The sequence below is a fragment of the Heptranchias perlo genome, chromosome 27, assembly GCF_035084215.1.
Source record: "Heptranchias perlo isolate sHepPer1 chromosome 27, sHepPer1.hap1, whole genome shotgun sequence".
NCBI classification, from domain to species: Eukaryota; Metazoa; Chordata; class Chondrichthyes; order Hexanchiformes; family Hexanchidae; genus Heptranchias; species Heptranchias perlo.
In genome coordinates this window covers 12,334,943-12,347,372 of record NC_090351.1, presented here as the reverse complement: position 1 = coordinate 12,347,372, position 12,430 = coordinate 12,334,943, and the positions used below count along the sequence as shown (strand labels likewise).

Sequence of the window (12,430 nt, the reverse complement as noted above, 5' to 3'; positions counted from 1 at the left end):
AGTGGAGTCAGGGCCGAGCGCAACTTTTAGCGTCTGGATGGCTTCGGCTGCGTACCAGACATGACGCCAGAGCAGGCTGCTTGCAATTTCTGCAGCCTGGATGAGTCCCTTTCCCATGTTTACACTGAGTGTGAGAGGTTGCAGGTCCTGTTTCACTATTGAAAGGGGCTGCTCCCCAAGTTTTGGTTGCACTTCAGTCCCACGCTCCTGATCTTTGGCCACCGTGAGGGTGGGCAAGTTGGAGGATCTCCTTGTGGGCCTGACCAAGGTGACCACGTATAGCTCCAGGCTAGACGTGGCTCCTGGGGCCACTCGCTCCGACTGTCTGCCTCTCTTCCGTGGCAATCTCCACGCCCAAATGGCCTTGGAGGAGGAGCACGTTGTGACTGTCGGTACGCTTGAGGCAGCTGGCGGAAGAAATACGTTGCCAGCGCACACTATCTCAGAGGATCCTCAACGTACAGGTGTCGCTGCAGGGTCCGAAGCACAGGTGCCTTAAAAGTGGCCTTAGAGGGGGGCGGGCAGGTCGGTGGATGTCCTCGTGGGCCTGCTCCTGGGCCTGTCCAATGTGGCTATCCACAGGTCCAGGTTGGACGTGGCCCGTGGGGGCGGTCGCTCGAACTGTCTGCCTCCCTTCCGCGGAATTCTCCGCGCCCGGGTGGCCCTGGAGATGAAGCACGCGGTGTCTGCCGGAACGCTTGAGGCTTTTCACGACCGGTGGGCACCGCAGGGGCTGGAGTGCATCCTGGACCGGAATAGTAAAATTTTGATTTGATACTTGTTTTGGTTTTTTTCTGTACATAAACACACGCTGAACCCCCCCTTCTTATAAAAGGGGGGGCCTAAAAACACACAAAAAAAGTGGCCTTGGGTGCTGAGGCAAATTGAAGCAGCATGAAAAATGATTATGATTTAATTTAGATCTTTCAATTGACCTGTTGGGATGACATGGGTGGGCCCAGTGTTATCAGAAAAAATAGGACACGTTCACACATAACCCCCATCCCCTTCATGGGCTTAAAAAAGCATCCTGAGATCAACGACCCAAACTTGGCCTTAGTGACCAAGTCACAGATGGTGCATTTACCTACTGTGTCATCAGTGTTAAAGATGAGCAGACCAGGCCGCGGAAGTTTGAGATCAGCGGTGTATTTTGAATTTGAGATTACCGCGCGGTTTGTCCCTCCCCCGGTCCCGTCTGCCGGGGCCTGAGACGAGCGCCCATGGATCTGGAAGAAGAGCCGAAGTTTAAGCCCGCTGTGACGGCGGCAGCAACAGCACCCGCCGAGCCGCCGAAGGCCGGTGACGCGGCGGTCACTCCGGCTCCTTCATCAGGAGAAGCTGAGGGTGGGTCCGAGCAGCCGGGGCCCAGCGTCACCGCGGCCGGCGGGAGCCAGGCCCAAGGGGAGAAGCCGGCGGAGCCGAGGGAAGGCGGCGCGGAGGAAGAGGAGGATGAAGAGGGAGATGCCGGCCAACAGGCCAAGAAGCTGCGGGTGGAGCCGGTCAGAGACAAAAAGGACAAGAAGCAGAAAGTGGATGAGGACGAAATCCAGAAAATGCAGTGAGTGCGCGGGCGAGGCCATAGTAACCAGGTCCCTAGCAACCGGTGTCCTAGCAACCAGCCGGGCCCCACCCCAGAGGCTTCTCTCCTAGACCTGGTGAAGATTTGAGTGGATTAACCATTTTCATCTGTGGTTTAAAATTTAATTGCCCCCAGTAGATGCTAGCTCAGTTGATAATTTTAAATCTGAGAGTGATAGATTTTTGCTCATTAAGGGTTATGGAGCCAAAGTGGGTGGATGGAGTTTGGTCACAGACCAGCTGTGATCTCATTGAATTGTGGAACAGGCTCAAGGGGCTGAATGGCCTACTCCTGTTCCTGTGTGACATTGGTGATGAGGAAATGTTGCAAACTCGACTAATCTGAAATATTGAAAGGCAGCGTGTGCACAGCAGGCCAGTCAGTGTCAGTACCTTGGATGTCAGGGGATATACGAGAATGGATTAGGAAAAAAAGGAGGGCTTTTGGCAGATACAAAAGGCTAAAGACGGAGGAAGCCCTAGAGGAGTACAAAAAGTGCAGGGGGATACTTAAAAAAGAAATTAGGAGATCAAGGAGGGGCCATGAAATAACACTGGCGAGCAAAATAAAGGAAAATCCTAAGATGTTTTATAAGTATATTAAGGGTAAGAGGATGACTAGGGAAAAAATAGGGCCCATTAGGGACAAAAATGGCAATCTGTGTGTGGAGCCAGCAGATGTAGGAGGGGTTCTAAATGATGTTTTCACTATGGAGAAGGACGATGTAGACATAGAAATATGGCAGGGGGACTGTGATATACTCGAACATATGAACATCGAGCGGGAGGAGGTATTGGCGGTTTTAGCAGGCCTAAAAATGGATAAATCCCCAGGCCCGGACGAAATGTATCCCAGGCTACTGTGTGAGGCAAAGGAGGAGATTGCGGGGGCTCTAACACACATATTCAGAACCTCTCTGGCCACAGGGGATGTGCCAGAGGACTGGAGAACCGCTAATGTAGTACCATTATTCAAGAAGGGGAGTAGGGAAAAACCGGGGAACTACAGGCCAGTGAGCCTAACGTCAGTGGTAGGAAAATTATTGGAAAAAATTCTGAAGGACAAAATTAGTCTCCACTTGGAGAAGCAAGGATTAATCAGGGATAGTCAACATGGCTTTGTCAAGGGAAGATCATGTCTGACTAATTTGATTGAATTTTTTGAGGGGGTGACTAGGCGTGTGGATGAGGGTAACGCAGTGGATGTGGTATACATGGATTTCAGTAAGGCCTTCGATAAAGTCCCCCACAGGAGACTGGTCAAGAAGGTACGAGCCCATGGAATCCAGGGTGCCTTGGCACTTTGGATACAAAACTGGCTTAGTGGCAGAAGGCAGAGGGTGATGGTCGAAGGTTGTTTTTGTGACTGGAAGCCTGTGGCCAGTGGGGTACCACAGGGATCGGTGCTGGGTCCCTTGCTGTTTGTGGTCTACATTAATGACTTGGATATGAATGTAAAAGGTATGATCAGTAAGTTTGCTGATGATACAAAAATTGGTAGGGTGGTAAATAGCGAGGAGGATAGCCTCAGTCTGCAGGACGATATAGATGGGTTGGTCAGATGGGCGGAACAGTGGCAAATGGAATTTAACCCGGAAAAGTGCGAGGTGATGCACTTTGGAGGGACTAACAAGGCAAGGGAATACACAATGAATGGGAGGACCCTCGGCAAGACAGAGGGTCAGAGGGATCTTGGTGTGCAAGTTCACAGATCCCTGAAGGCGGCGGAACAGGTAGATAAGGTGGTAAAGAAGGCATATGGGATACTTGCCTTTATTAGCTGAGGCATAGAATATAAGAGCAAGGAGGTTATGATGGAGCTGTATAAAACACTGGTTAGGCCACAGCTGGAGTACTGTGTGCAGTTCTGGTCGCCACACTACAGGAAGGATGTGATCGCTTTGGAGAGGGTGCAGAGGAGATTCACCAGGATGTTACCAGGGCTGGAGCGCTTCAGCTATGAAGAGAGACTGGGAAGATTGGGTTTGTTTTCCTTGGAGCAGAGGAGGCTGAGGGGGGACATGATTGAGGTGTACAAAATTATGAGGGGCACAGATAGGATGGATACTAAGGAGCTTTTTCCCTTCATTGAGGGTTCTATAACAAGGGGACATAGATTTAAGGTAAAAGGCGGGAGGTTTAGAGGGGATTTGAGAAAGAACTTTTTCACCCAGAGGGTTTTTGGAGTCTGGAACTCACTGCCTGAAAGGGTTGTGGAGGCAGGAACCCTCACAACATTCAAGAAGCATTTGGATGAGCACTTGAAATGCCATAGCATACAAGGCTACGGACCAAATGCTGGAATATGGGATTAGAGTAGACAGGGCTTGATGGCCGGCGCGGACACGATGGGCCGAAGGGCCTCTATCCGTGCTGTATAACTCTGACTCTATGACTCCTTAAATTCACCTTGCAGGACCTCATCCCTTTTTTTACCTATGTCGTTGGTTCCAATATGGACCACGACTACTGGCTTTTCACCCTCCCCCTCCAGAATGCCCTGTAGCCGCTCCGTGACATCCTTGACCCTAGCACCAGGGAGGCAACATACCATCCTGGAGTCACGTTTGCGGCCGCAGAAACGCCTATCTGTTCCCCTTACAATTGAATCCCCTGTCACTATAGCCCTGCCACTCCTCTTCCTCCCCTCCTGTGCAGCAGAGCCACCTGTGGTGCCCCGAACCTGGCTCTTGCTGCATTCCCCTGATAAGCCATCTCCCCCAACAGCATCCAAAGCAGAATATCTGTTTGAGAGGGAGATGGCCCCAGGGGACTCCTGCTCTACCTGCCTAGTCCTTTTACTCTGCCTGGCGGTCACCCATTTCCTTTCTGCCTGCGTAATCTTTACCTGCGGTGTGACCACCTCACTGAACGTGCTATCCATGATAGTCTCAGCATCGCGGATGCTCCACAGTGAATCCACCCGCAACTCCAGCTCCGAAAGACGGTTAGCCAGCAGCTGCAGCTGGACACGCTTCCTGCACACATGGTCGCCAGAGACACTGGTAGTGTCCATGACTTCCCACATAGTGCAGGAGGAGCATATCACGGGTGCGAGCTGTGCTGCCATGACTTGCCTTAGACTCTCAGACTCTCCTCCCGCTCTCGGTCTCCCTTTATACTGTGCTCACCCCTAATGAGTTAGATTAGATGCAGGGAGGATGTTTCCGATGGCTGGGGAGCCCAGAACCAGGGGTCACAGTCTCAGGATATGGGGTGTGCCATTTGGAACCGAGATGAGGAGAAATTTCTTCACTCAGTGGAATTCTCTACCACAGAAGGCAGTGGAGGCTAAGTCATTAGATGTATTCAAGAAGGAGGTAAATATATTTATTAATGCTAAAGGGATCAAGGGATATGGGGAAAAAGCAGGAACAGGGTACTGAGTTAGATGATCAGCCATGATCATTTTGAATGGCGGAGCAGGCCCGAAGGGCTGAATGGCCTACTCTTGCTCCTATTGTCTATATTTCTATTAATGTTTCAGGGACAAACCTTCACCAGAACCTGCAGTCCCATCCTAAGCTTTACCCTCCCTTTCTTTCATGCCCATTTATATTTTAGGACCATTTGCTGCTGACTCTACCCTATTTATACTTTGGGGAGGGAGATAATTCAGCAACAGTGTACAGCTCCTGCAGAATCCTACTTGAACTTTGCCAGTCGGCCTGCGCCAAGTCATTTGAAGACTCCTATAAGCTGTCTGGGGTGGGGGAAGAGGGTTAGAGATCAGCTGGCATATCAAAGCCAAACACAATTCTGTGCTCAAGCTATGCCTGCAGGAACTTTGCTGATATTCCCCTTCCTATCCCTCTCGTACAAGTGGGTGCTGTGAAGCACTTTTACTGCTTCCTTCTGCTGGTGGTGTGAGCAGTCAGTGTAACTGCATGTTATGTCCTTGCACTGCAGCACAGATAGTGTTGGTAGTATTGACTCCATCAATATAATTTTGGAGAACTCTAATGGATCTAATACCAACAGAATTAAAAAGAGAGAAAGCCTCTAGTGACTATTAGTAATAACATAAAAATAGCCCCAATTCTTAACCACAGTAGAATAAAAAAGCTTTTAATGGTACATAGTCTTAATAAGGTTGTAACTTCAGTTTCAAATGACATCCATTAACAAGTTGAGCTTCAGTGTAGTGGGTTTTATTATCCTTTAGCTTCACTTCTCATCAATAATTCTACATTTATCATTTCATCTAATCTGTAAAAACAAGATTTAAATTTTTGTTCTCCTTACTATGAGCAGCCATTTACTTTTAGAGAGATGAGCAACCAATTGCCTGATCATGTCACTTTTGGGAACGGTATATTTGAGGAGTGGTCTGTATATTAAGTGGAAAGTATGTTCCCACTTAGAAATGTTATTTGTTCTAGTTTAGCAACATGAAACAGTCAAAGGATTTTTTTTTTGCTTACGTGTTTCAGTTTTGGGTCTGGTTTCGAACCAGCTGCCAGAACTTGAACACGATGTAGTTTGTATTGGTGTTGATTGATGGAGCTGAAGGTTCCTGTAACTGAAATTGAATGTCTTTCAACTGTTAGCTCGCTGTTGATGTTTTGTCCTGAAAAAGTGAAGCAGCACAACAGAGATCCTGAATTCAACTTTAGGGAATCTTGTACACAAACTCTGTGGCACGTGTATTAAAAGGAGTGCATAGAAACTTGAAGCAGAGTCCATAAATCTTTTTAAAGTGGAATTAGCTGCTTGAAAAAAAGGAATGTTAAATAATATGGGGAGACACAGGAGTGTGGATTTACATCATATAACGTAGAAATTACAACATGGGAACAGCCTCTTTGACCCAACCAATCCATGTTTCTCCTCCACACGGGCAGCAATCCTAATCCCATGTTTCTGCCCTGTACCCACATCCCTTTTATCAACCCTTTCCTTCAACCACCTATCTAACCTATTCTTAAATGTTGACCAGGTCTCTGCTTCAATCACTAACTGTGCTGATGCATTCCACAGCCTCACAACCCTCGTCTTTAAAAAAAAAAATTCCCTGGTCTCTTGCCTAAATCTCTTGCTTTACTGCAGAATATTTATCCATCTTCACATCTGTTGTACAGGCCTGGTAAACTACCCAGCATTGCAGAAACTGTCAATATTTGATCATCTCAATCTATACATATCCTTGAAACCTCATTCCCTTACCCAACCTCACAACATGTTGCATCTGCTGGTTTCACTAGATGGCATTGTTTGGTGTAGTTAAATATTGCTTCTGAAGGCTTCAAATTTTGATCACAAGACTGGAGATTTGTCAGTTTCCCAAACTTGCTTCAGATGGAAGTGGGAACTAAACTACCCACACTCAACAGAACTCTGGTAATTCAGTTAATTTAAAGACAACTCAAAGAGTTCACCGAAGATGACAATTGTATATTTAAAGGAACTATTTTGTTTTCCCAGGATCCTGGTTTCATCCTTTTCAGAGGAGCAGTTGAACCGCTATGAGATGTATCGTCGCTCTGCTTTTCCCAAAGCTGCCATTAAAAGGGTTAGTCATGCTTCAGTCAGTCTAAGATTGCAGGGTTTGCTGTCAATAAAAGTTTTGTTTTTTTTAAAAATCCATTCAAATTAATCTGATATTAGTTCTTTCAATTCCAATTTTTTTTAAATTGGGGAAACCAACAACAGAAACCAAAGTTTAGTTTTAGAATTTTTTTAGATTGTAACTGGCATGTGTTTTGCAATCAATCAACCGTGAAATCCCAGCATTAAAGTATCTGTAGTAAAGTATTGCAAAAATCCCCCAAAGTGATTTTATTTGCTCACCCAATTCATGTAAAAATGATTTTTAATGACCCTGCCCTGGGTTGTTACTGATATTCTCTTTCCTCCATACGCTGTGTCACTGCTGTTCAGCGATGTAGAGAGTCTGGGATGCACATTTCTCCAGACTGGATAATTGGCCACGAGAAGGTGCACTTGTGTTCAGCAGAATTGATTGGCAAGTTTTGGACTTGCTAGTACAGTGGGTAAGAACACAGTCCTTTCATCTGGTACATGGATTCAGATCCAGCCCAGACTCTCGTGATAAATGTGTCTTATCCCTCCTGACTGCGAAGGACTTACACAAAATTAATTTAGGGTAATCTCAATCCAGGCTCCACAGTACGATTATTTGGCACATTCATGGCAATGTCACTTGGTGCATTTACACGACAACTGCAACATTTGTGTAAAGTGGTTTTGCTTTGCACAGATGCGACATATATAGGGTAAAGTTGGAATCCAGGGTCAGGGCTTTGCTTTGGAGTCAGTTTAAGCTGTAACATCTGATTTACACACCAATTTTAACGTCAGTGCAAAACGGATTTGAGTTCACACCAATGCTAAATGTGTGGAGTGTGAACGTATTGTTAGAAGCCATGAGGAGAGAATGTTAGAGAGACAATCCATCTATTCTCCCGCACCTCTTAGCTGTCGGCTAGATTATTTCCAGGGGCCAGGGAACAGACCATGTACCTGTCTGATTGGAATAATATGTATGAGAAATAACTAACGGAGAAGAAAATGTTACTTACTCCTATTTATTCCCACCTGACAGGTAAATTGAAAAGCCCTTTTTCATTATGCAAAATGTTTTCTCCAGTTTGCACAACTGAAAACTGCATTTTTAAGTTTTTCAAAACAAAAGGCCTAGGCTAGTGAGCCTTCATTTCACAACAATTCTTTGCCATTTTGTGCTTGCACATTATTGATAATCATGTATAAATCAAATTACAAGGGTTTAATATTTTGGAAGGCTATCAAAACAGGATGTTTTAGTTGCATTATCTATCTACAAGACACAATGGCCATAGGCTAATTCACAATTAAATTAACTATGCGCAAAGCATTGTCCTTAGTTGTAATACAAATTGGGGTTTGTATCTTCACATTGGCTATTCTTAGTTACCAGGCAAGTACACTAAGAAAAACATTAGCTATATTTATGTATACTTCATATACTCTAGTCCAGTATTTGTGATTTTGCCCTGCTCTCTCTTCCAGCTGATCCAGTCAATCACAGGCTGCTCAGTATCTCAGAATGTCGTGATTGCCATGTCTGGTATTTCCAAAGTCTTTGTGGGTGAAGTGATGGAAGAAGGTGAGTTCAAACAGTAAAGGTTTTAAATCTGCTAATTAACAGAAGCAGAAGTGGGAAGACCGAATGCCAAAATTACACATTTTGGAGGATTAAATGGTTTTTAGAAGTTTGAGTGCCTGATAGTTCGTGTCAGAACATTGGGGTAAGAGATTTAGGTCACTTAATTTTATGTTAATTATACTCTGCTGCTGAACCTAGTAAGAATAATGCATTTATTTACTCAGCTATAATTATTGAAGTGAGAGATGTTTTACTGATGACATCAGAATACAGAAAACCATTTTGAATGTGTTTTTAAAAAAAGATATCTAACGTCGAAGACTGAAAGTCACTGTCGAAAGTGAAAGATGTTGGCTGTCGCAGCTGCGACTGCTTGCTTCAGATACTGTATCAAGCTTAGGGTTCCTCCTTGCTTGTCTGGCAGTTGATTTAAGGTTGGAGTGTAATCTGTCAGAAAAAATGTGACAGCCATCTGCACCAGTTAACTGAACATTCGAGAAGTTGATTTCGTTTCCTGAGCATTTATAGGGATTTTTCAGTGAAAGTGAAACAAAACTCATGTGAGCTTCACCACTGAAATTAATTTCCTAATGTAAACTTATCTCTTGGTAGCATTTGTAGCCTTAATGACTGTCTTATGACTGACTTAAGTTATGACCTTGTACTAATTTTTTAAGATTGCAAGGCTGAGATGTGGGAATGCTGGCTACCAGCTTCCTGCTTAACCGAATTCAGTTACTGGTTACATTTCAAACGGCCAGCCTTTTACTAAAAAAAACATACACCTTCTTTCTTTTTCTGTGCCAACTTGAACAGGTATAACAGCCTGCCTATCTAACTGCTGGGGGGAATGACTACCAGAAGGTGGATGCACTAGCCATCTTCAGATGCTGCTCAATCAATTCTCGGGACAGCATTTCTGGGCACAGGAGGGAAGGAACCTTCAAATGCACACAAAACTCACTCCTGGCAACACAGTGATGCATTCTTTTTGCTGTGGCATAACCCAGCACCAACAACAAACTACCTGTGGGATATCTGCCAGTAAGAGTAGATAATTACGGTCTGCACATAGAGCTGGGAAAACACCAGGAGTTATGAACCCTTCCTGTAAGCCAACCTCCCATCCACCCCCACGACCCCAAAACTGGACCAACGTTAGGGCTGATTGCGACAGAGACCTCAGTGCCCTCCTCAACCCTAGTTTAACACATCACATGCTCCCACCAGCCCCTAGCCCTGGTATAGAGCAACCCCCTGCCAGTCTATTTGGATTGTGTAACTTAAAATGACTATGTATTGTACTTGCCACTATTGTGGAATCTAATACCATGTACTCTGTCAAACCATGTCCTGAGAAAAGGTGTAAACTTTTTTTTTAAAAAATGTTGCCAACTTGATATTAAGATGAGAAATTAAAAGTGCCCTTCTCAGCCCTATCCGCAGACAGATCTACTCTTGCTGTGCATCTGTTATAAAGGAGTCCATGCCCCTAGAAATTGTGGCAGTACAGTTACAAGGAGCCCCTTCACAACAATGCATATGCAGACCTCTATTACAACAATTGCTGGGCATTTTATTTTTTTTAAAAAGCTGTGCCTGCTGTTTTGAGCCCTCAGGGAATTTCTCTCCGCTCATCCCTAAGCCCAAGTCTCCCCCAGTGCTGCAAATAGTTAACCACCTCTACCAATACCAAGTCCACTATTTCCTCCTATGCACCAATTCCATTCCCTAGCCCTCCTCTCTTTCTCTCACCAGTACGTGTTGCACCAGCATTTGGATAGCCTGTCTTCATCAGATCTGTGTATTGGCTGCCATCTTATCACATACCCTGACCTTCAACAAGGGCAAGTCATAGAAATTGAGTGCATCAGTAAAGGAATATGTGTGAGTGCCATTAGAGATGCTAGGAAATATAAAGAAGGGAGAATTGAGGAAGATTGAGATATTATCTGATGCAGAGGGAGATAAAACAATGGAGGACACATGCAGAAATTGAGTTTTTTTTGCCCATGGCCACTGCCACAGGAGGTAAACTAGTTCCTATAAAATTTAATTGGAAACAGGGACTGAGAATTAGGAAATCTGATGAACACCAATTTTTTGAGGTGTGATTTCTGGTTTACCAAGCATTGGATTAATAAGTAATGAATTGATGTTTGTACATTATGCTAGTTGACTGGTGGCTTTAATTACCTGTCTGGGTTCCTGCTGGTATGCTGGAGGTCCAACTGAGCAGAACTTGTTTTTTTTTTAAAAATCAAATTTTACTGACCTTTTCTTAACTTTTTGATATTAGCTCTGGATGTCTCCGATAAATGGGGAGAAACTCCACCCTTGCAGCCAAAGCACATGCGGGAGGCAGTGAGAAGACTTAAACTGCGTGGACAAATCCCAAACACAAAGTACAAGAAAGTTTCATTCCATTAACAGGAGACCAGCTGAGATGCTGTATGTTTTTATGTGTCGTGGGGCCTGAGCAGAGATGTCAGCCATTTTTCCTTCTAGACTGGAGTCCCAGTAACTGAAGTTAAACAAACAGGTTTTCAATATTTTATTTTAAAGGTATTTGTACTAATTGAAATTGAACCAAAGCTAACTTCTGAGAGGGCACTTAGTTTTCTGGAGTAGATGTTTTAATCCTGTATAATGTCCAGGGAGACTGAGTTTAGTAAATTATCAAATAAGATCCACATTTTTATTTTCTCTTCCTTCCCCTTTCCCCAGACACTTGTGGTGGAGGTTTTATTTCCAGTCACCAATGTTCTGCCTCTCTTGGGCATAGGGTATTAGTACACCCACTACATTGCAATAAGAGTCAGCTGCAGGAGATATTTTTACAATTAGCAGGCTGCTTAACTCCCTGCTCAAGATTTGTAAATAAAAACTGTAGATTGTTCAGATTGGTGGTATAGCAGGTATGTTAATGTACTTTGAACGAGATTAGTTGAGTGCTTCAATGTTGCATAAATATGGAAAGTAACATTAACAAGTTGATTAATTTGTAATTTAACCTGCAACTCATATGTAGAGTATTTCATTGTTCAGAATGAAATGCAAACTTGTAAAGACACTGTACAGAATATTGTAAGAGGAAGAACCTTCTTAATAAAGTTCTTTAAAAAAAAAATCAGCTGTTTCAGATAACTTTGCATTAAGTCATGTCAGGAAAGGGCACCAGTGTGGGAATAACATTGGTTGTCCATCTTTTGTGGGTGAATGGGTGAGTGTGTTATAAATGGTTCTAAGGGATTGGGGGGGGGATTTTCCAGGACAAAATTAATTGACATTTGGAAAAGTATAGGCTAATAAAGTGTTTGACTAACTTGATAGTTCTTTGAAATAACAGAAAGGGTTGATGATGTGTATATGGACTTTAAAAAGGCATTTAATAAAGTGCCACATAATGGACTAGTTAACAAAATTGAAGTCCATGGGATTACAGGGACTGGCAGCATGGATACAAAATTGACTAAGGGACAGAAAGCAGAGAGTAGTCGTAAATGGTTGTTTTTCAAACTGGAGTGAAGTATATAGTGGTGTTCCCCAGGGGTTGGTATTAGGACCACTGCTCTTATTGATCTATATCCAGGACAAAGCAGCCTGCTTGATTGGCACCCCATCCACCATCCGTGCACTGTGTACCATCCACAGGATGCACTGCAGCAACTCGCCAAGGCTTCTTCGACAGCACCTCCCAAACCCGCGACCTTTACCACCTAGAAGGACAAGAGCAGCAGG

The 12,430-nt window shown here is 44.4% G+C and overlaps 1 protein-coding gene and 1 long non-coding RNA gene across 2 annotated transcripts in view; one reads left to right on the top strand and one right to left on the bottom strand.

Annotated features, from left to right (window-relative positions):
• Positions 1–1,556, bottom strand: part of LOC137344409 (uncharacterized) — a 35,605-nt gene extending 34,049 nt beyond the window's left edge. The window contains exon 1 of the long non-coding RNA XR_010968350.1: positions 1,088–1,556. This is a non-coding gene — a long non-coding RNA (uncharacterized lncRNA). The remainder of the gene's footprint in view (positions 1–1,087) is intronic.
• Positions 1,177–11,786, top strand: taf11 (TAF11 RNA polymerase II, TATA box binding protein (TBP)-associated factor). The gene is made up of 4 exons (XM_068007343.1): positions 1,177–1,561; positions 7,006–7,093; positions 8,593–8,689; positions 10,989–11,786. The coding sequence occupies exons 1-4, from the start codon at positions 1,224–1,226 to the stop codon at positions 11,117–11,119; spliced, it is 654 nt and encodes a 217-aa protein (XP_067863444.1). The 5' UTR covers positions 1,177–1,223; the 3' UTR covers positions 11,120–11,786.
• The last annotated feature ends 644 nt before the right edge of the window (positions 11,787–12,430 follow it).